The following is a 24,807-nucleotide window of genomic DNA, read 5'->3' on the forward strand; positions in this document are numbered from 1 at the left end:
CGTTGCGCTTGTGTACCTTGTTTTGCAAATCACTGTGTTCACAAATCAGCTGAAGTTATGGTATAAATCTAGACATACAATATAGCAGATTAACCTAATGCTTATTTCAAAGAGATGGACACTGGACTAATTTGATTTAGCATCGAGAACATACACATGATTGCAAGTTTAAACTGTTTGGAAATTAGTCACAGCAATTTAGCTTGGCTTGGTTCCAGCAATGTGGCCACAGCATCTGGAGCTACTGATATCTGCCGCCTTGCTATTGTGGTGCAGCTGTGAATCGAGAGGCAGGCGCTGCACATTCATTAAATCAAGCAGTAAAGCGGGGTGGCCAATATCGAGCTGAGGTATTATATTTCTTTCGTGAACATGAACTGGATTTGGTTGTCCATTGTTATTTCGGCCCAGTTTAATTCTTTGGCAATATTCTGACTTGCTTTTGTGTTACCATGAGATTAGGACTGTATTTCTTTTTTTAATTGTTTCATTAGTAAAAAAACAAAGCATGTCACCTTTTCAACCTGTTTTGTTGCCATTCATGTACTACGTGAATACATACGTATATACCACACATATTGTACCAGCATCAATTTTGTTGGAATGTGCAACTCCATCAAGGAGGTTGATGTGAACTCCGTGCTTATGTGTTCTACAATGTATAAAATACTTGGTGGAAGGTAGAAAGAGAAAAGAGGAATCTTTCAGATGTTGTCTCTTCCACCCATGCCACAGATTTTACCGCCAAGTTCACATGACCTTCTTCCAGAATCCCGATGTTTGACGGGGATGTGGTCATGAAGCAGAAATTCCAAATAACTGCTGTAGACTGGTCGGTATAGTCAGATTGGGCCTTTAAGTGTCGGTCCACAAAAAAGCTGCAATGAGAATATTTTCTCTAGCATTGTGTGCATTGGAGGATAGAATGCTGTCAAAATAAGGAAGGTTGATGACATACAGAGCCAACCATCAACAAGACACCCATTGTCACCTACCCATCAATCTCGTCATATCGACTCGACATATAATATAAAAGAAATGATATCTACTAAAGAAAATAAGAAAATTCTTATACTTGAGCAAAGTGCAAATTAAAGCATATGAGTAGCTAATGACGATCTTGTAGATCAAGCTTTGCCGCTTTATTTCTGAGAATTGGAATATCAAGCACAGAATATGTCATGTAATTCTTATAGCAATGTATTGCTTGTGTTGTTTGATGCTTGATCTGCATGGACTTTGTCATGTCAGGGTTGTTATGAGGTTTAATAGAGGAATACACAATTATTTTTCAAGGATGAAATCCCATCAACATTCAGATGTACTACATTCAATATGCTCCAAAGCAACTGATGCGTAAGAAATGTACATGCACCAATGGCGCTGTTTGAGGCTGGTCATTGAGGTAGAATCAAAGCCGCAACTCTCGAGCAACAATTCCTGCATTTGCATGGCTCAAGTCTTTAATAATCAGTCTTCATGGGAGGTTTTGGCCTAAAGTGAACTAATCTCCAACTTGCAAAATTGTCACAGACCATATTTTTTAGTTGTCTGCAGTGTGGGATTTTGGTGACCCTAATCCATGTTTTTCTTAGTTGCGTGGGCAAACACTATGAAAAGAAAGAAGACGTGTTGGTGGAAAGTGGGCTAAGTTGTATTCTGTCATTGTTATCTGACATCAAAGCCGCCAGCTCACCATGCTCCCTTTCGAAATCACCCCCACCCTCAAAAACCTGACAGCATTAGAATGCCATCAAACACTGTTTGGCTTCCTTTGAAATGGCACTGACACTGTTTGGCACTGCAATTTGTAGACTCTAAAGAGTGTGTTATTGAAATAAATCTGAGGCTTGGGAAGAGGACGGAAATTAATACATCTCTCGTGTTGGCTTAGAAGTATCAGTTGAATATTGAGACTAAGCCTTTGCTACGACAAGTGTATGAGGCTTTTTGAGCTATTGCTTAGTGTCCTGTCATGTTCTTCTGGCTTCACTTTCTTTCTGCTCACTTGTGTGTCGTTATTGCTCTTATACTGTCCGTGTGGATGGTTCTAAATATGTGTGTGTGTGTGTGTGTATATATATATATATATATATATATATATATATATATATATATATATATATATATATATATATATATATATATATATATATATATATATATATATATATATATATGCATGAATGTATGCATGTATGCATCTATGCATGTATGTATGTATGTATGTATGTATGTATGTATGTATCTTTGTATGTTTGTATGTATGTTTGTATGTTTGTATGTGTATATTTAATATGCTATAGAAATGATTCATGCCAAGCTGAAATCTAACTCATACAAAAAAAAACAAATTATATAAAACAGCATATGGTCAGAGGCGGACACTTGGAGCCTTGTTGTGCCTTTGTTGTACACGATGAGACCCACACAGAGTTTTACAGCACAATGTGAATCCTTGTTGCACCTGCCTGCTTAATCAACAACACGTGTAGACATCCACACATGCTCACTTCCTGTGGTGTCCCTTACTCCAGGATCCACAGTGGGGGGTAACCATGTTGTAACACTGAGGTAGTAGTAGGAGTGATTAAAAAAGTGGATGGTTGTGACTGGAGTCTGCTAGTATTGCCGGCAGGATCCACCCCACGGTCAGGCGAAACATGTGCCAATGTGAAAAGTAGGCCTAATTCAAAGCAAATCTTTCTAATGCAGGTAACCAACCTCCCGTCGTTCACCCTCAAGTTTTGCAATTTGGAATGTTGCCAAACCTCCGGTGAAATACAGTTCAAAAGTAAAAAAAAAACAGACAAACCTTGTATGATTATTGGTCTTCATGTGGCATTAGCATTCCTCATGAATGGTTTTGTGCTTAATTGTAATTTAATGGTTATATTTTATGTATTGTTGTACTCTCCTTTAATTCTGAATAAATTGGTCATAAAATGTCATATGATCATCATCATCCATGTCCAGACAATTGATAACAATCCCACACCAACACACAAAAAGTATATGTACCTTTGGATTTTAGGATTTCATAATCTTGCAGCAACATCAACAAAATGTCTTCTGTAGCTACAAATGAACTTGCATAACAAGTGAGAGAAATTCTGGACCATTCCTCTGGACAAACTGTTTTAGTGTAACCATATTCTTGGGAGGTCTGGTGTGACTCTCCCTCTTGAGGTTGTGCCACATGATCTCAATCTGTTTGATAACAGGACATACTGGGCCACTCCATAGGGTTGCAAAAGCCATTCAGTTATTGATTTGCTTGTGCCTTCTGGTTTGTCCTGCTGCCTCACACATCTTCTGTTGAGCTTCAAATACGCAAACGAACAGTTCTTGATAAAGTTAGAGATTTGTTTTTCCATTAAGAGTAATGTGTCCAAGCTCCAAAGAAGCAAAACATTACAAAACCACATAAAACAAAATGCTATCCATTTTTTGCAAGTTTATATCAAAATTTCTTTTACTGAACATACGCACACAACCAAAACCCCTGAAGTAAACAATGAATAAGTCATTCAAAATTAAACACTGCATAACGTTTATTATTTGAGCTGCATTTGTTCTTTGAATTCAACCAATGTTTTATGACATATCTAAAGCTTCACCGTATGCCCACACTTCAGGATTCAGTTATTTTTTTCTTTTTTGGCATAAACAGCCAGTTTAAAGTGTAAACAAAGCAGCAGGTCATAAATATTACCCAGAGCGTTTGTGAATTTGATCTCTTTTGGCTCTTTTATGGCAGCCAAGACCTTTGGAGCATGTTGTATTTTGCTTTGTATTTTTATCTGCAGGGCATCTGTTTTTCTGTGTATGTGTGGATCATCTCGAAAATTCTAATGTATTCTTCTCAGGGAAAGAAGTCAGAAACTGTATTTTCTTGATTGTCTGACATTTTCACAATATATGTTTATTTGCAGTTGAATTTGATGATTGTGCTGGTAATGAAGACGTGGCCTTTGAGGTGTCTGTCACCAACTTCCACGTCGATGGAGACCTGAATTTGGTACCTCTGCAAGATGTGACATACAGCGGGCCGGTCATGTTCATCCATGGTCTAAGTGCTCACGCAGATGACATTGCACAGGTGGACATAACTGGACTCCCACTTGAATCGGCGCATATTCTCAAAGTGAGTTAATGCAATGTGTAACCAAATCTTTGTGTGTGTGTGTGTGTGTGTGTGTGTGTGTGTGTGTGTGTGTATGTGTGTGTGTACGTGTGTGTTTGTGTACGTGCGTGCATGCGTGTGTGTGTGTATTTAAGTGCAGTAAAATAAATAGTCCAAGTCCACTGTGAAGTCTATCAAAGCAGATGACTGTGGCATACGTATGGACTGAAAAAAAAGTTGTAGAATAGTTGAGTGTAATTTCAGTTACAGAGAACATGCATGTCAGAAACAGCAATTTGAAATTTGAAATATGCAAGCTTGACCTTTTATTGAAGATGGAAAATGTTCTAATCGTAACCTTTGCACACATTGTCACTGTCTATATACAGTACATTTAATGAAGATCATGTAGAAGGCATTCCCAGAAGAGTGGAAATTGTTATGAATTAAAATAAACTGCCTTTGTTCCAGCTATTACAATTTTAAGTAATAAGAGTGAGTTAAGTATAATATTCATGTATCATGTGAAAAGTTATCCAATATAATTTTTTCATACGGTTTGACTTAAAAGAGATCCTTTGCAAAATAGCGTCTGAATCCATTTCAGTTCGACAAATGCATAATGCCAAAATGGACTGTGAGCTTTATTTTGTGATCTTTTTTTGTTTTCCTGCAGAGTTGTGGAAAAAATCTTGTGGTGGGGGCAGAGGCAAGCGTCATTCATATTTAACAACTGATAAGGGGTTGAAATAAGTCCATAAGCCTGTTTATTCAGCTTTTGTCGCTTTTATTTTGCAAATGCAATGATTTCAACATTCCATCCACAGTCATATTTTCATCCTGTATTGGCAAATAGATTTTTTTTCTTAGCCAGCTTTGAATTTGACTAAGGCCGTCTGGGTATGAGTGAGAAAGAACATCTTGCATACACAGCACAACAGCACACATTATAATCTGTTTGTGTCCCTATTCAACTCAGTAATTCTGTTTATTGCTTTACCTTTTGTCTGTCTTTTGCTTTCTGGATTAATTCCTACTTATTTTCACCATTTGGTTAGAAGGCTTGACATTCAATAGGTTCTTTAGCATTCAAATTATTTCCTAGGCTATATGTTTGGAATCATTGCTCGTCCAGAATCTTAAACGCTGAATGTCATGTAAAAGTGCCGAGCCGCACTAAATTTCACTGTGAACAGATTACACAGTCAGCCACGAGTCATCCTTTTCATAATAATTGCATCAAATGTATTAATGGAGCAAAACCAAAGCAAGGAGACACACGTCTACCCAACTTTAGTTTTCAGGACTTTTGCAAGTCTGTTGCTATTGTTTGAGTGCATTAAAATACCTTTTTGCTGATATGAGTCCAATAGCTATGTAAATCAAAATGAATACTGCATTGACAAAAATAGGACACATTGTCCCACTGCAAAACTCAACACTTCAATTAAAATTGAATAACCCATTACTGTTGGTTGCTATAAATTTAAGATGACTTATGGTAGACAGACGGTTGAATTATTTTGTGTCTATTTGTCAGAACCTGTGATTACTTTTAACTAAGCTATGCTTCATAGGGACACTTTCAATTTCACTTGGTAGCATATCTAAAATTGTCCTCTATAGTTATCTGCACAACCTTGTCACTGCTGGTTAGAGTTGGCCTTGATGTTATCCATTTCTCACCAGGACCACAACACATTGTCAGAAATGAGTAATGACACTTCTCAATATAGCGTTGAAAGTAAAAATGGCAGAATAGACAAGGACATGACATTGTTGCCTTAGTCACTCTGGGCTCACATGATAGTGACTTGTTTTTTTTTCCTTTCTCATGGCTGCTTGCACATAAAAAAAACTAGAAAATTAACATCATTAAACTCACATGCACACACATGCATAATTAGTCACACAAAGTTGGTTTTGTTTTTAACTGAATAAAAAACAGCACTGTGAAAATAGGGTAAATAAGCATATCAAATTTGTGTCCTCCTTTGTGTATTGTGACCGAAAAATGTCAGACCCATGAAATAATTGCAAACTTTCCCTTTAACCTTGATTCGTAATTTCAGTAATGTACAGTGACGGCAAAAAAGTAATCAGTAAATCATTTTAAATCTAGTCTATAATCCAGCCCGGCCCCATAAACCCGGGCTCATCTGTAACCCTAATGAAGATAAGTGCTAACGAAAGTGACGGATGGATTTAGGAAAGAAAACAAAGAACAACTTTATAAGTTAAACGTCCCATTTTATTCAACCTACAAATGTGTCAGATCATTTTGCCGGACCCTGTACATGCTGTATGTCACAGCTGAGACCTCAGCTCCATGACTTTGATGCGGTCAAGCCTTGATTACCAAACTTAGGTCGGAGTTCTTACAGCCTCTGCTTGAAAACCCATCACCTACCAGTTTAACAGTTTCATGTCCAGTTTAATATCTTTGACATTTGGAAGGTCGTGCCTCAACGGATTTGCTAAAAGTGGCCATTTCAGACTTCACCATTTATATTTGGGCTGGTTCTGGTCTAGTTGTTTATGATTACTGTTTCATTGTGTTTATCTGACCTTTGGAAAGGGAGCATAAGGTAGAACGGTTAGTGGCGAGAGTGCTTGACAGATGGAAGCCTCACCGCTATGCTCATCGTTAGAGTGTTGGCACTGTTCTAGCCATGTGCCCTAGTTGTGCCTCTTACCTGTTCTTTTTCAATTAGGTGTGCTAGACACACTGACAGCCACGAACAGCGTGCTCATCAGTCAACACGCAAACAAAGCCCTGTTTGTACGCACTCCACATTTGTGTGCAGTCAATACAGTGTTGCACTATGGGCAATAAAAAAAGGAAGGACAAAAAAGGATATCTGCATTGCAAATGAAGCAGGCAAAAGTGCCTGCATCACTTCATCTAATATCTTCTAACAGCATCTAAACTGATCTAATTTGGCTGGCCACCCCCAGGAAAATGTGGTGCATTAGAGTTTATGTTTCTTCTTCTGCCAACATGATGACAGCACAGGAGGCCAAGTTTCATTGCTCATGACAGGTCCTTTTTAGGGCACATCTAAAACCCTTTAGCCAGTCCAATAATCAGCCTTTTTTTTAACTGTGTGTCAAATTATTATAGTCAATTTAGGGGTGTCTGTGGATAATGTAGCAGTAGGTGATGTCTACAAACTATTAGGCATCACACATACCAAACTTGTGCTAACAAGCTAGTCTGAACCTGATTAATGGATTAATGCATGTAGGTCAATATTGGTTGAGTAAATTAGTCAAACAATAAATTATGCAGTTGTCCATGTGCAATGTTTAGATCGTGATCTGTGTCATGTACACATTTTGTTTTGTGTGACATTTAATTGTGGTGTTTTTATAAAATAATTCAGTGTGAACCAGATGTTTTTTGCTCATGCACAATCACCTCCTAACCCCCCCAAATGCTTATTTGAGTGAACTTGTATGTGCAAGACTTATAGGCTTACTGAAAGGATGTTCTCCTAAAAATCCTCATTGTGTTCACTAAAGACCTGAATAATGTCAAGGCAAGATTTGTCACTTCCAATCATTCCACCAAATGCAAGAGATTGCATGAGAGCCCACCCTCCCTGAGCAGTCACATTTGTTTCCTTTCACTTCACTGGTGACATTGGAGTTGATAAGCAGGGAATGTATTTATTTTGCACAATTCAAATGAATTAAGGCGACAGACATCAGCGTTAATTTATCCACAATGAAAAAAATTAGTGTGTCTCACAAGGTCCCGGATCCTGTGTTGACATGTTTGCTCTTTTTTTTTTAGAAAATGTCCTTTTTCTCAGCATCATTGTTCCACGGAGATGTCAATTAAAATGACGTGTGAGAGCGTTTTTGTCTCCACAGCTGTGTGATAAGCACTGCAATAATATATGTACTTGTCAACTTTTGCTTCATGAAGAATTTGAAATTCTGATCAATAAACATAACTCTATTCATGGTACTGGATTGAGGAAAGTCGCAAATAAATGGACATGTGTGGGCATCAATCTGTATACACCATCAAGTCATACATCAACTGTTTTACTTATTGAAAGAAAAAAAAGCATTATTTGGAGAGTTAGGTGAAAGTAGCTCTAGAAAACCTATGCAATGGCTGAGAGAAAATACAAACGTTTCAAACTCTCAACTTTGAACCAGGCGCAAGGACCACTAGTTGTAATGCCTTCCCATTTTTATCTAACTTGGTTTAGCTCCAAATTGTTGCAACACTTTTGATGAGTTGAACTTTTGAGAGTTCCCTATAAATTCACAATTACTTGAATACCTATTGCGAATACCCAAGTGTGTGTGTCATCTTGTGCGTGCGTGTTTGTTTTCTCTCTGGGCTCGTGTCCCAGTGCGTGGATAGTTTCCAATGTCTCTTCTATTGTAGGATATCATCCCTATGTTTGGAGCCAGGACTCCAGATTCTGGTTCATATGTCAATGACTTTTTTTTTCCATTCACACCCAAGCAGAATTGTGTGTGGATGGAGGGGGGCAGCATCTCTTTCTTCACAAACAAACAACAGCAAGAGGGTGGGGAATAAAATTAGTCCATGCAATTGTGTTTGGGAGAGCTACAATCTGTGATCTACTCCTTCTGCCTCAACAGTTTCACTTTGTCAAAACCATCTGCAGTAATTGTTACTGGTTCATTAAATCAGTAGCTTGCTGTGTTATCCTTTTCTTTATTTCTGTGTCTAAAATCAGACAGATACGTGTTTGTGTTGTGGTTTGTGTCTTTCTTTTGGTCAGTTTCTTCATACCTAATACGTAACTGATGACACACCCCATTTTTTGGTCTTGTACTAATGACTACAAATCTTTGCTTCTGATTTCAACAACACATTTCTTCCTTTGTTTTTTTTGGTTTGGTGTGATTGAAAAGACAATTATATATGAACTCAAGTTAATTTCCCTTGACAACGTTCAGTCTCATGTGTTTACCACTGATGCTGCAAGCTCAATGGGTGCATGATTTCCTCCTTGCTTTCCTTATCAAACTCCACGTTGTTTTCTTCATCTTCAATAAAGTGAAGGAAAAAAAAGAAAACTGACCGCTGGCAGTTGTTTTGAAATCCATATAATTGAGTGCTTGGTCAGAACTCTATTTTTCTTCATTCAAGCAAATAATTTATAATGCACCAATGGTTAATATATTGTGATTTTTATGTTACAGCTTCTCGGTCTGCCACATAGAGTGAAAAGATCCCTGCTGGTTCCTCCAATGATTGTCACTGAGAACCAGAGAGCCCCTTTCCCAAGGATCATCGGCAGGGTAAGCATGATACTACTACACTACTATAAACCAACAACACTAGATATGAGACCTAGAATGATTTGAGATATGACTGTAATGTGAATATTACAATTCAAGCAAATACATAATTTATAACTATGTATCTTTGTTAAGTCTGGTAGTGTATAAAACAAGCTTGGCAAATGACATGAATGGACCAGCAGGCACTTATGATATTGTGATACATAAAACAACAATAACAGTGCCAAACAGTGAAACTTGGTAATGGAAGAGAAAGCATGGGATTAAAAGAAGTCCGTGGTTACAAATTAATCCTTTACAATTTTTTTCAATTTGCTCAGTTTTGGGAAATCGAGAAACATACAAATAAATGCCAAATTAACTGTTGCAATTAAAGTTTTATCTTATCACATAATGTTTCATACTTTCCGTATTACTTTTTTTGAAATTAGAATCTTAAATTAGCCTCTACTTTAGATTTTTAGACGTAAGAAAAAAATGTAATTCACAAAAATGACAACATGCAATATTGCCATCATGACCTTAACTAACATCAATTTAAGTACTTCACACTTCAGACCATTTTATTTTATCAAAAGAATATTTCCAAACATTAGTTTCTCATTGAGCCATTTCCAATTAAGCTTTTTTTCAGGAAGGAAAACAACATTCATAATGAATACTAAAACTAAATTAATCACATATTGTCTGTCAGTGTATTAAATATCTATAAAAGTCTTCAAAAAACAAATGAACTCATTTCCTTTCAGAGGGTAGAAAGCAAAGCATTCATTTAACATTTTAAAACTTGAGCAGATTTTTCATTTGTCTATGCTGGTGATAAAATCTATGATGTATTAGCGTCTCCGGCTTGTTTATTTCAGATAAGCCAGGAAACAGAGAAATGTGCCAGTGCCCTCAATGACTAAAATGAAAGCTATCACATACTCAGGTGTATTTATGATAATGATACTCCGGAGAGAGCAGTAGCGCAGGGTCTTGCACCCAGATTATATGTTTGGAAATGAACTCCCCATCTGAGGAGTTAACTAGCTGAAACCAGCCGAAGAGGTGGTGACTTTTATAGACTTAGTCATTCACTAGAGGTTGAGCAAAAGGAGTATGGCAGTCAGCTGTTAAGTTTAGTCTATCCTCTAAGGTCCAGCTAACAATTCAGCCTTGAGAAAATCATGTGAGCAGCCTAGATCCCCCTTAACGATCTTGCTCCCATTTATTTCTCTACATCCACCATTATTTTTTCCTCATTCTCCCATATAGACACATCGACGTTTTACTTGACCGGACGGGCTAATGTGTGTCGTTACATCAAGTAGAAGTCATATGTCTGTGACACGCTGAAACTGATTTTCCACACCAATTGTTTTCATCTTGTGCAACCTTTCACATTCATGAGACAGCGAGCCATTTTATTTATGCATTCTCCATCTTGCCTTCAGATAGAAGTAAAGAGATGGAGTGATGGGTGACTGTCATTAGACATGTCTGATAATGTGTGGGAATGTAAGGTGTGTGTCTGTGTGTTTGGCTCAAGGGCCGGAGGATGGTGTTGTGACTACAGGTCTCAAGAGAAGGGTTGGAAGCATATTGTGTGTCACACCTCCTGCTGGTTTTGGGATTGTTTTGATAGTGAGGTCTCTTTTGTGCTGTCTCTGGGGCCACCAACACAAACTGAATCTTGCAATGAAATGCCCCTTAATGTATCTGTCAACTGCAAAGGTTTGCCCCAAATCGTTCCCCCAAAAATATTGGTTTGTACTTTCCAGTCTTGTTTTTGTTGCAAGCTGATTTTTTTATCCATTTAAAAAAATATATATATACATTTGACAGTAAACATCTCAGTTCACTTATGCCATACACATCAAACTCACACGGCAACATGCAACGTCAACCTCAGGTTTCAGCACACAAATCAACTTGCAGTGCCAGCCAATGACGGCTGTGGCTCAGGCAGTAGAGTGGGTCGTTTAGTAACTGGGGGGTTGGCGGTTCGATCCCAGCTCTGTCACAGTCACATGTCGTTGTGTCCTTGGGCAAGACACTTCACACACCTTACCTCCATGTCGCCATTGTAAATGAGAAAATGTTCTCAATTGGCTTACCTGGTAAAAAAAAAAATATATATATATATATACACAAAATGAATATGTCGTCTCTTGCATTGTTTCATCACCTCTCCTTTCTCCGCATCATCTGTCCAAGGCTGTCCAACAGCTCCTACATGTTTGCTTTGTTTGTTGTTGTTTTTTCTCCCCTCATGCACTTTTTGTATTGTTTGTGTTTTCGACAAAACTGCCAGTGAACAACACATTGGCCGTATCTTCTGAAAACAGAGCAGGCACGTTGTATTGGGGAATATTAAAGCATTAAAACACACGCAGCCTCTGGCTTTATCAGTTATTCTAAATTATTTGCTTAATTGTCTCTGGAAGACAAAAAAACATCCAATCACAATCCCCCTACACTCTCCCTTTATTAGGGGCTTCTTCCTTTTCTTTCTTCTTTTCATACAGTTAGTCATGTTTTGTTTGGCAGAAGCAAATTCCAAATCTTGCTTGGACCGCAGGACAAATGGAGCAGGTGGTGGTATGCAATATGATGAGAGGAGCTTACAAGCAGGCAAAGCAATAAAAAGCAGATTTGTCAGGTGATAACTCCAGAATAGATGCTGACCTAATGTAGGCTTTTGTTTTTTTACCTTTTTCCATTAGCAACCCAATGCATAGTGCCATAACTATGGTTGCGGGCCTTAAGGGAGACTTTTATATTGGCTCCAATATGACAAATCCCAATTCCACATTTTTTTATTATTATTATTATTATTATTCCTTTTTAGAATTATGTGGCTTTCCATTTGTTTCTCCATCCAAACAGCCAATGAACATGTCATTGGTTGGCATATGTATTCATTTTGTCCATCAAATGCACATTTCCAGGACTTAGGTCACCACGTATATTAGCGTTTCGGCAGAAAAGGAATAAGAATTGCAAAAATGTTGAGATTGAGCTGGTTACTGTTACTCTGTTTCATAGGTCAACAGCTGAAAGCCTTGTCTGTTCCAGACTGCCAGTCAACCTCTGATTTTAGGTATATTTTATAACAATAATTACCAAGAAAATAATGTGTGTAGGAATAATCAGTTCCACTGTCACCATTAGTGACTCATTATTTGTTGAGAACTCCGTCCTTACCTTGCCTTTCAAACTTGCATCTTGCCCTTCATTAGTTTGAACTGGAAGGACACATAAATTAGTACATGCCTTCTTCTTTCTCTCAAGGAGACTCATCTCAACAATAATTAGACTCCATGTATGGAGTATATAGTGTTTTTTAAAATAAATTGCTCAATCTGTTCCAAATGTATCACTCATTAACCTGTCATTTTTTTTTTTTAGTAATTGACAGATGCAAACATGTACAACACACAAACTGCTGGTATCACAGTTCAACTTGAAATTCATTCACAGCTGCCTACATCATCTCGTGGGTCAAAAAAAGGGTTTTTACTATACAAAGTGCTACAGTGCTCATTCTCAGTATTTTTGAACAACAGCAATTCAATTTCTGTCATTTCTCTGTAGTGTCACACCCCACACTGCTTTTCATGTTTGTTTAGCAATTAATTTGAGGTGATAGACATGGTGCGTGGTAGTGGTGGTGAGCGGGATCCTTTCCTCTGGGTCTCCGCCCTACTCACTGTGGAGACATATTCAGCACAGACAAAGCTACTGTATACATATTTAGTTGGCACCATCTGCGTCAGTCAAATATAGACTGTTCTTGCAATCTCCCACTAAGCATCTCGTAATGACGCTAAACTCTTCGTGACACTTTACTACGGTTTCACCTGGAGTTGTCATGTCATCAGCTCGGTAATACGTTCACATCTCATTGAACACCAGCATGCCTTATTTTTGTGGCGCTACCTTTCCGAAGGTTTGCTGCTGAGCCATCTGTGAATCCTTTTGATTTGCTGCCTTTCCACCCTGACTTCCTCAATCACCAGGTGTGGAGTACTATCATATTAATAACAGGGGTCTTTGCTGGGTACTGGAATTTAGTATTTCCAACTTCACAAGAACAATGGGTTAGGATTCGAATACAAGTTTAGCATTACAAGCTGTCATCAAAGTCGGAAAAATAAATGAAACAGTGTAAAGTAGTAGTAGAATAAGTGGAATAAATCATTCATATTGGTTGCTGATTTTTACATTTTCTAATGAGCCCAAAACATGTTTACAGACTTAATATTTTTACATTAAAAATAAAATTGTGTATTTTTTTCAGCAATATCACGAGAAACTGCTCCCATAGCAACATTGTTCACTCTAATCGTGATATGAATTGTTAATATTTTTCATCTGTAATCACGCCTTTCCTCATGCATTTCCTTCTGTAAATTGTAGTTTAAAAAACCTTTCTCAAAAAAACCCCGAATTGAACTAAAGTCTTAAGAGTTAATCATACTGAGTAACAGTTGAACTCTGTTTAGTTTGACTTTTGAAATACGGCATGTTTCCAGACTTTATTTTGATTATGCTCTTAATATTTTTCAATAATTAAGGTTAGAATTATTATGTGATTTGTTTTTAAATCACAACCTACACTGTGTGGACATAAAATGATCTGCACCCTCCCTTTTCTTTTTCTTTTCTTCTGAATGGCCTCCTCATGGATGGTGCTGCCAACTGTAGTCTCATGTGAGTACATCTATCAAAATGTATTTCTGCCGACACAACAATATAATCTGGGAGATAGCTTGACCCAAAAGATAAATGTGCAATGCTTTGACTTGCCGCGTGTGTTTTGGCCTGCAGGTGATTGCAACAGAGAAGTCGTGGGATCATATTTTCCGACTGACAGGACCTGGTGCTGACCAAGACCCCAAAGGTCTCTTTACTATTGACATAGACACAGGAGACGTATCAGTCACTCGCTCACTGGACCGGGAGGTCATCGATTCATACCAGGTCAGTGGTCTTCATCTCTGTCACGTAATCAACTGTAAATTAAAACTAAAATACTGCAAAAAGATGACTAAATCCAGGATTTTGCATTTATTTATCCGGGACCTCACAGGATGGTGATTACATCCATCGTCCCCACACCATGTTCAGAATTTACTCACTGTCACATATTCAGACATAGGCAACAAAAACTTTACTTGTAGTGTGAATTCAGAGTAAATCTCTCCTTTAATATGAACAGAATTCCTAAAATGCATTTAATTATTTTGAACAAAAAAAACAATGGTACATAAAGTGATACGCAGAAAGACCTTCTCACATTTTAATTAAGTTACATCAGTCGGATTTTTGTTTAGCAATTATTAGTTTCTGCCAAATGTTAAATTGATAAAACCCCATGGTTGGCAAAATAAAACAAATAGGCATGAATATTTTGTAACTTGCTTGATAAAAAGCTTTTTATTTTGAATGTTAAGTGAAAGAGGGATAAAGATAATGTCCAATATTTTTTACCTTAGTTCATCCATTGACATTCATCCTCTTTTAACTGGGGTACAAGGTAACACTAAGATAGTTGCCTTTGAAAATCTCATATCATAAATATGGAGAAAAAAAAAAAAAAAAACTTGACAGGGACAACGACCCTTCAAAAGAAAAATACAAGCACGTGCTTGACAGGTTTCACTTGTCTCTGTTATCACTGCTGATTTGTGTCATTCTCAAACCTTTGACAAATCAAGTCAGTCCAATTGTAACTACAGGATGAGCTAAAGGGTGAAATTAAATTGGGGCATCTGGAGGTGCCATTCCCCTGCACATCAACAGCGGCTGTCCTGTGGTTGTATTCCACCTGCCATTTCATAAATATTTAACATTTGGCAGGTGTTATAAACCACATTGGACATGTGAGTTATGCTGCTCTGCTTATAAATGTTTCTCAAAGTGGTTGAAGAACATTCCATATGCCGAAATGACCAATAAAAAATGACCGTTGTGTGACTGTTAAGACCAATATATTGGTATTAGCTGATAGTCAACACTTACATCAGCAAGTTGGAAATACATGTACTATCTGTATTTAAAAATATGAGAAGGAGGTAGTGGTAAATGTATGTTGAGTAAATACAAAATATTATATTACCAAGATGATAAATTGTATTTATGCAAATCTTTGCAAAAAAAAAACGGCAGGCACTCCAGAAGCCCAACTTTGTGTATTTGTAATGAGAATAAAACAGTTAAGTACATTAATAAAGCCTCGCTGTCTGTCAGCAGGCATTGTGAGAGCATAACTTGAGCTTTGTGGTTGCTTCATGAGTGCAATTCAACACATTATGCCTTTGCTATTTAATAAGGTATTAACATCTGGCACACTTTGTTTCTACTCCTTGAAGTCAGACTGGAAATAAATGTAAGAAGATTAAAGCCTAACGTGAAAACGGCATCACCAGATTAACTCACGATAAATAGTGTCCTATTACAGGAACCGCAAACCAAACCACTCGAAACCGACAAACCACTAGAAGGGTAAACATTTACTGTTGATGAACACACACATTCAACACAGACAGGCATCAGTTGAGCCCATGTTGATGATCGTTGAATGTGAAATGTTTTTTTGTTTTGTTCAGATTTGTAAATGAAAAATAAAAATCCGGATTGAAGATGGCACGTAAAAGGAGATCGGATTGGACTCCTCTATAGATTTTGATCGGGGTGAATCGGGCCAAAAGGAAGAAGTTTATTTTGCATCACTATCAGAAAGAAGTATAAAAACAAATAACAATCTTGTTCCCATCATTTAATAATTGAACCTCTGTAATTCATCATCATAATTAGTTACCTAGAGAATCTCTTTGAATGCTGCAGTTAATTAATCCAACAATATGTACACATACAATACAACGAGATAATACGCTTTACTTTTTAGATAGCCGTTAACAATGTCTGTGATTGGCTGGCGATGAATTCAGTGTTTACCCTGTCTCTTGCCCCACTGTTAGCTAGAATAGAATACAGCACATCCGTAACCCTAACGCGATAAGCGGTACAAAGAATGTAGGTGACTGTGAGATTCTTGAATCCATTTGCTTTATTTCCTTTGGGGAAAAGCTGTTTTGAAATGTGATATATCACACACCTGGCATGACAGAATGGATTGTGTTTGACTTGAAACATCTTGATCTTTCAAGGAGGTTAAATCAGCCATACCCTGAGGTTTTTTTTTTTTTTTTTTTCCCTTTTAGTCTTTCATTAATGGGGTTTGCAAGAAACAAGCAGAATGGCCTTTTTCAATCTATTTTTGTCAAAACTGTGATTATGAACGCTCTCATTTCTCATTAATATAAAAAAAAAAAAATCAATCATTAAAAACACTTTGGTCAATAGACTCTCAGCTTTCCTCTTATTGGTAAGTCACCATGTATCTTGTCCCGCATATCTTGTGACTGCCTGTTCATTGTGTTGGCTTTATTGGAATAAGCAGCTCAGAATGGTAATATCTTTGACATATTTTGTGTAGGAAGGCTTGGTCAAGTCAACTTTCTTTCACACATTCTACAAATCCATTGATGTATTTTGAGCATCATAGCCAGACAAGCACAACTCTACCCCAGCATTAGTGCATCTGTCAAACCACAGCCTGCAGTGAGATGAACTCACAAAAATCACCATCAAAAATCTAATGCTGGTATTCGGCATAAGAAATTGTCAATGAACTTTAAAACGATTTGCAAAAGGTTATACAGGCCCACATTTTCTCCTTTAGTTAGTGAAATGTTCCCACATTGTATACTGTAGGCAATTATATTCAGAGAATGCCTATAGAAAATGACTGTTGTTTTTTTATTCTAACCAGTTTTACATAATTGCATTTTTGACTTTGGAGAGATAACCTTGGATTTGATTGCCTATAAAATAATATGAATCATTTATTGCATACTGTTGTACTAAATGAGAGGCTTTTACTTACTTTTACTGTCTTGCAAGGGTATGCTCCGCGCTTTTAAACCGAGGCCATCGGCACAAATGTCCTCGTTACACTGAATTCTACCCACGTAAAATTTAGCAAAATATCAAAAGATATCAAATATCATTTGAGAGTCTCTTTTTTTTCGCAGTTATTTTTCTTTTCCACTGAAATAAAATAGTTGACTGCCTTTTTTGTATGTATGTATGTATGTATACATACATACATACATACATACATACATACATACATACAGTGTTAGGCTTACTTTAGATGTCAAAGGGTTTTTGTGACTCCCTGTGTTTTTGTTTCTTCTTTTCTGTGGGAGATATTCCAAATCGCTTTTTGAGTATTAAAGGTTGCCAGCCCCTGGGGTGTTGGTTTATTCGCCTGACTTTGGTGCAAGCAGCAGTAGTTCAGTTCCTGCTTAGACAGTATGACTATAAGTGAGAATGATTGTCTCGCTCAACATGCATCTGCTTGAGATTAACTGGCAAATGGTCCAGGGTGCCTATCGCCTTTAGCTTCATGTGAAACAGAGCAGGATAACCACTAAAGAAAATGGAAGAATTGATGTTTCTTTCAGAGGGATTACTTTATTTTAAAAGATTGATTTAATAGATGGTTACAGTATAGTATATGACATTCACTTGCCATTGAAACCCTTTCAATATAATGATAACATGTCAATTACAATAATAGACAGCTCTTATGCATAGCAATTTAATGCCCACTCTATTTGTAGTAGCTGCAACTGCAAACATTTGTCCAAATCCTTCTTCTGTTTTCTGCTTGAGTGAACCATAATTTCTTGGGCTTTAGAGTGCACGATACGCTGCCCTGCACACAGGGAAATAGGCCTCGTGTGAACTTACTCTCTGTATGTGGGCAATAGATAAAGCACAACACACATACACAGAAACACACGCACACACAGGCACATGCACACACATATTTTTTTGCGTGTTGAAATTGTGTGAATCAGTGAATTAATGTAGGAATAGAATATGTTCATTTGTGAATTTTACCATGTGAAAATTACTATGAAAATTTTGAAATGTTTTGAAATCCTTACCATGCTGAACTGAATTATGTAATTGTTTTGAATTTCAAACATTTCAATGTACAAATAAATGCGTAATGTTGAACAGGCCATCGGAAATGAATGGTTAATTTTTGGAAAGCCTTCACACAATTAATAGAGCTTTTAAGATGAGTGAAGCTTTGACACAGTGACAGAAGATGAAGCAGAGTTACAGACATATTTCTGCCGTCCCATCAAGCAATCCTATCAGTGCCAGACAAAAGATGATTCCGTACCTTAACTTGGTGCCATGTTACACAAGAGGAAGCCGTAGTGTCAATTCCAATACCCATCCAAGAGGGATTATCTTTTATTTTTATCTTGCCCGCTAAATGAAAGAGTCCTGCTTTTTCTATCTTTTCAGTTTTTATGTCCTACCCCGTCTTTTATCCCCCCCCACAGCACCACCATCCCAAGAATGTCTATTTTTATCCCCGTTGACAATTCGTTGGTGTCTTCTCTGCTGTGATGAATGAATGATTTTTAGATGAGGATCTCTGAGATAAGACTGGTGAAAGAAACCCATGCACAAAACAATCAATCTTAAGAAGCAATCTTTTGCTAATGAGCACATGAACATCTTTACATAATTTACCATCACTGTAATATTCTTTCTGACATTTAAATAGGTTTTAAACGATAAACACAGGCCGTAAAAGTACAAATGAGATCACAGAGGCATACACTTTTCCAATTAAAGATTTAGAACAAACAGTGCATATTTTATCTTCATAGCACCAGGTCTCATTATGTATATCTAATTTTGGTTTACGATGGTCACACAGCATTTCAAGATTATGAATGACACGTAATGAAGAAATTTTGTGCATGAAGGCACACTCCGTTACAGATGTATTGACTATTTGTCATTTGATTGTTAATTGAGCTTCATCAAGTAGTCACTCTCTTTGAATTGTGTATGTGAGGTTCGATGGAAAACATCAGCAAAGTACTTTTAAAGAGACTGTGAATGCTGTGGTCTTCCTACTTATATTGCGAGCTCAGGAGAACGCCACAATTCGGAGTTGCAAATTGATGAGTCACTCATCCGGAACCAAAGATGAAGGTATTCGAGCTAACGTTTGGAAACCACTGCTCTAAACGGCGGAAGCAAGGCTCTGCTATGACGTCTGCTGATAATGGCTGAGTCTCGGCTGTATTTGAGAGGTGATGAGTAATAGTCACCTTGGAGTGACTGCAAGCAGTTTCACAGGGATCCTGAGAATATCAGCGACAGGCACATCTCTTTTGAATTCTCCACAACAAATGAAGAAGAGGGTGGCTTCAATGCCACCGTGGGAGAGGAACACTAAATTGAAATGGAAAACACGTCGATGACAGTGAAGTGCAATGGAAAAACTTCCATATGCATAATCTTTTTCACAGTTTTCATTCATGTCCAGCTTTAACTGAATGCATTTATTTCAAGTAACTTAAGTCTATCTACTTTAATTTGTATTTGTTCAGACTATTATATATATATTATAACTATTAGTGTTGACATTTGCCATTGCAAACACTTCCGACATCCACTATAGTATGTTTACTGCAGGACTTTTAACATGAACTGATTTGCAGGGTAAGGCGGGCGAGAGCAATCCCATTAACTACTGTATCTACAGTAGCCTATATTCTATTAACATTCCACACAGTGCTTTAAGTCAGGATATGCAGTTCGACAGATCATCACTTTTCACAGTCTTATGATTATTTATGCCCTAGGTCAGGTTCTCTGCATGCTGATATCGACCCCAGTTTTCCATCTTTTTTAGCCTTTTTCAGCATTCAACACATCTACTATGGAAGCAACTGGGACAGAATAATAATTGAAAAACGATGTGCCTAATGTTCAATATACTTAGTTGAGATGTTTGTGTCTGTGCATGCAAGTAAATGTGTGTAGTATGTGCGTGACCGCCATTGCACATCATGTTTTTAGTTCCACAGTAATAATGTAAGTGTGATATATTGAAGACTCTGCAGTGAGACTGCGTATGGTAGAGAAAGGTGCGTGATGTCATGCAAAAGTGATTGAAAGAGGAACAACTGAGAAGGTCGTGCAATGCAAGAAAATAATTTTCCTTGCCTAGTCTGTCATTACCCAGTTGACGCATAATACAGCTTTCCCTTGCTAGTTTACGGTTTGGTTATGGCAGTTCTACTTTAATGCAATGATTTTATATGTAACCACAACTTTCTCATTTCTTTTTGCAGGGGTGGTATGTAGGTAGGCAAGACATACTTAAAAAAAAATAAGAACAAGCCTATAAATATTACAATGCGTTGCTCCTAAACTCCCCGTTTCCTCATTATAGATGCAAAATATGCCCCAGGCCCACTGCTTAAACAAGACCATTCAGGAACTCAGAATGTTGTTCAAATGGGCTGTTTGCTTGTTTAGTGTAGCCCAAAAAATGAGGTACTGGAGCCCAGTGTGTTGAAGCACAAGCTGCGTTCAGAAAATAATTTGAGCGGTGCTTGCGCTGCCTCCGGCACCACATGAAGACGACAGAATATCCGCTTAATAACATTGTTAAAAGTTTTTCTTTTGAATAAAATTGGCTTTGTTCCACTAAAGTCCCGTGTCGCATTGTAGCCAAAAATACAATCCTAGCTGCAAACTAAACACATGGTGCATACGAAAACTCGCTGCCACGCTGCTTCTTCTTCCATTAAGCACATAATGGAAGCCGAAGAAAAACCAGAAGTACGGAAGGAGAAGAATGTTAGTCATGGTAACTAGTTTACAGTTCCACCAAAACATTTTCAGCACAGGTATTTCTTCATTTTCACTTTTAAAACAAGTAACAAGTCTTTGTAAGACTTAGACTTGTGTGTGACCTTTCTTAATGGTGTAATAGTTGTGTAAATTTAAAAAAAACTAAAAAAACATCTCTATTTCACAGGGACCATGGAACCACTTCACAAACAAGCAAAGCAAAATAAGAAATTTAAGATGAAACTATAATAATTAATAATGCAACCTAAACTTATTTTCAATGTGGTGCAAAATAAAAATAAATAAATAATATTTGGTTTTCACATTGGTTTTTTTCCCTCTCCTTCCTGATTTATAGTCTCTATATGTCCATAAGTATATATTACATATTCTATAGCGTATGTATCACATGGAATATTGAGTAAAAAGTATGATTCAAAATTGCAAATGTAGCACTAGATCTGTCAATGAAGGGCATGATTTGAAACGGTTAGTCTGTAAATTATGTTTACCATTAAGTTTACAGTTTAGTTTGCACTCAGGGCACAATGAGCTGGCCTTAGTCAATCGATCTACTTGTATAACAGTCCTACTTGGTTTATTACCTTTAAACCCATTTAGTGATTTGTGGACTAGTAACACCACTTTCAAATCTATCTGTGACTAAATGGCAACCGATTTTAGAAGACTAACAGCAGAAAAATGTCCTCGCTTTTCTTTGCCTCGGTTAGAACTCGGAGCTGAGTTTTTAGTGGTCGTTTTGGTAAATGGAATTAGTTCATTGTCTCAAATGTTTTGCATGTTAAAAGAAAATTTACGTTTATGTCTATATTGTACCATTGGCCAAGATACTAGTGAAAATTACGATTAATACAATACTGTGCGCACACTGTAAGTGTGTTTACGGGCATTTTAAGAGAAACATTCTTCGACAAAAATGTTCGGGCCCTTGTATAATATAGATGATGTGTGTGGCCCAAAGATGCTTTGCATATTTATGCATTCGTTCCCTAAACCCCTCCATTATCTCCCAACAGGATTGCCAATGATTGTTAATAATGATCTGGTGTAAGTGTATTTTATGGCCAAATGTTTTAAACTGTGAAAATATCTGTAGTTAAGAAGACGGTGAATCTTAAACCCCTTTTTCCCCCACAGCCGATTAATTGTATCCCACTGGAATATATTTATTGTTGCTTGTCCTGCTGCAAAATTATTTTGTTTGCACACAAAGCACAGGCAACACTACAGTGTACGTATAGTGTGCTGTTAATATCCCAATATTCCAGTGGTGTGGTTGTTTTCGTGGCAGGAGAGGCATTTATATTAGACGGATTTGCAAATTGATGAGGCACACAAAAAACACGGGGGAGACAAAAATAATAATTTGATCCGCAATCTTTTTACACACATTAGCCATAAGGAACCTTTTTTTCCTGGATTTAGAGAGAGATGATTAGCCTTTGCAATTCCTTCCTTAATTATAGGCTACTCATTAAATTACTGAGTGCTGCACAAATAATTAATGTACTGTAAATTCAGGCCCAGACTTAAATGTTACATTAACATTTGAAAATATTTCAATATGATTATCAAATATATTAATGTTCAAGAAAATAACAACGGAAAAATATTTAACTTCAAAGTCTTTGTAGTTTGAATTTCTGATTATTTGCTTTACGGTCTCATCTTTATTGTTTTATCTTCATTCCTGTTACTTTTCTGGAAAATGTTCTGTTATTCTGGACATAAAAAAAACATAAACCATCATATTCTGGACAAAATGCAGACCTCAAAATCTTATTTGGGGAAAACCTGATGACAGAGTTTGCAATAATCCAGACTTGATGTCACAAAAGCAATGATTAGCATCTCAGTGTCAGTGACTGATCTGATTGTTGCAGTTTTCTCAGACGTGGGAACAGATCACAAAGTTACCTCTTTTATATGCAAATCAGACCTAGCATGAATGAGATAGTTCTCAAGACATGGTGCAGTGATCAAACTTCCATCCATCCATCCATCCATCCATCCATCCATCCATCCATCCATTCATCCATCCTTCTTCTTCCGCTTATTCGGGGGCGGGACGCGGGGGCAGCAGCTTTAGGAGGGACTTCCAGACTTGCCTCATCCCGACCTCTTCGCAATAAGCTGCAAACTGCTCCAATGAGAGCTGGAGATCACGGCTTGAAGCAGCCAACAGCACCACATCGTCTGCAAAAAGCAGAGATGGAATGCTGAGGTTCCCAAACCGGACACCCTCAAGACATCGGCTGCGCCTAGAAATTCTGTCCATAAAAGTTATGAACAGAATCGGTGACAAAGGGCAGCCTTGGCGGAGTCCAACCCTCACTGGGAGCGAATCTGACTTACTGCCGGATATGCGGACCAAACTCTGGCATCGATGATACAGGGACCTGCCCCTATCAGTTAGTTCGGCACCCCGTACGCCTGAAGAATCCTCCACAGAACTTCCTGAGGGGCCTTCTTCAAGTCCACAAAACACATGTGGACTGGTTGAGCAAACTCCCATGCACCCTTGAGGATCCTGCCCCTCACCCAGGACCCTTTTGCCATAGGTGACCCTACCAGGGGCATGAAGCCCCAGACAACTTGGCTCCTAGGATCATAAGGGCACGGAAACCCCTCCAACATGATAAGGGACGACTCACGGAGGGGTTGATCAAACTTGTGACTGCAAAATAACATAATCCAATAGTTTGTTTACCGCCAGCACTTCACAGCAGCCAATCACGCTGTATGTTTATCATCAACAGACTTATTTCCTGCAGCAATTGGCATAAATAATTGTAAATCATCATTATAATAATGAAAAACAATCCAAAAGAACACTTTATCCGACCCAATGGTGCCAGGTGCAAACCTAATAAATGTAGCTAAATGTGGCACTGCAAATCAGCCAGTTGTTTAAAACAGTAATTGTTGTTTGGAATAAATCATCTGTTCGTTTTATCAGGAATCAGTTGACTTTTAATGATTTCTTTTATTGAGCTAGTGACAAAAATGTCATTTTCTATTCTTTTTTTTCATGCTACAGCTGGAGGTGTCAACCACAGACCTAAACGGAAACCTCGTTGAGGGACCAGTGATACTCGTCATCACTATCATCGATCAGAATGACAACCGGCCCATATTCAAAGAGACGCGCTACACCGGAGAGGTACTCGAGGGATCGCCTACAGGTAGGTGACTTTTACTTTGTTACAACCCTCGTGAAATAATTTTCACCGGTGATGTCTTCTTGATTTAGTAGAAGGGGTTAGTGGAATCCATACAACTGGTGCTGAAGTCCCATTCGTGCGGCTGAATAATAAAACACAGAGACAAACATGTCTCGCAAGAGACCTACACATGTAATGCAATTGCCTCTCAAGACACTTTGTTGAAAGACTCATGGGTCTCACGACCTACATCGTGTCTTAAAGGGAAACACCATCAAAGTTTGTTTATAAGTCTTGGGGCATACTTCTGCATTGGTAGTATATTGGTAGAGTTGATAAAAGCATGTCTGGTCCCACTTGGAGACTGCAACTTTGAAAACTGTGGAAAATATGCTTAGGAATTGCAGTTGCCTGGATATTGCCACATGTTTAGTACAGTATGGCGGATTAAAATTTATCAGT

The 24,807-nt window shown here is 37.7% G+C and overlaps 1 protein-coding gene across 1 annotated transcript in view; it reads left to right on the top strand.

Annotated features, from left to right (window-relative positions):
• The window catches only part of cdh13 (cadherin 13, H-cadherin (heart)), a 114,860-nt gene that overhangs the window by 12,444 nt on the left and 77,609 nt on the right, over positions 1 to 24,807 (top strand). Inside the window, exons 2-6 of the mRNA XM_085915046.1 lie at positions 3,936 to 4,147; positions 9,323 to 9,421; positions 11,433 to 11,438; positions 14,240 to 14,392; positions 24,222 to 24,366. Coding sequence (XP_085771172.1) covers positions 3,936 to 4,147; positions 9,323 to 9,421; positions 11,433 to 11,438; positions 14,240 to 14,392; positions 24,222 to 24,366 — 615 coding nt within the window. The remainder of the gene's footprint in view (positions 1 to 3,935; positions 4,148 to 9,322; positions 9,422 to 11,432; positions 11,439 to 14,239; positions 14,393 to 24,221; positions 24,367 to 24,807) is intronic.

The sequence above is a fragment of the Syngnathus leptorhynchus genome, chromosome 6 (assembly GCF_054491065.1).
Source record: "Syngnathus leptorhynchus isolate UIUO chromosome 6, UIUO_Slep, whole genome shotgun sequence".
Taxonomy (NCBI): domain Eukaryota; kingdom Metazoa; phylum Chordata; class Actinopteri; order Syngnathiformes; family Syngnathidae; genus Syngnathus; species Syngnathus leptorhynchus.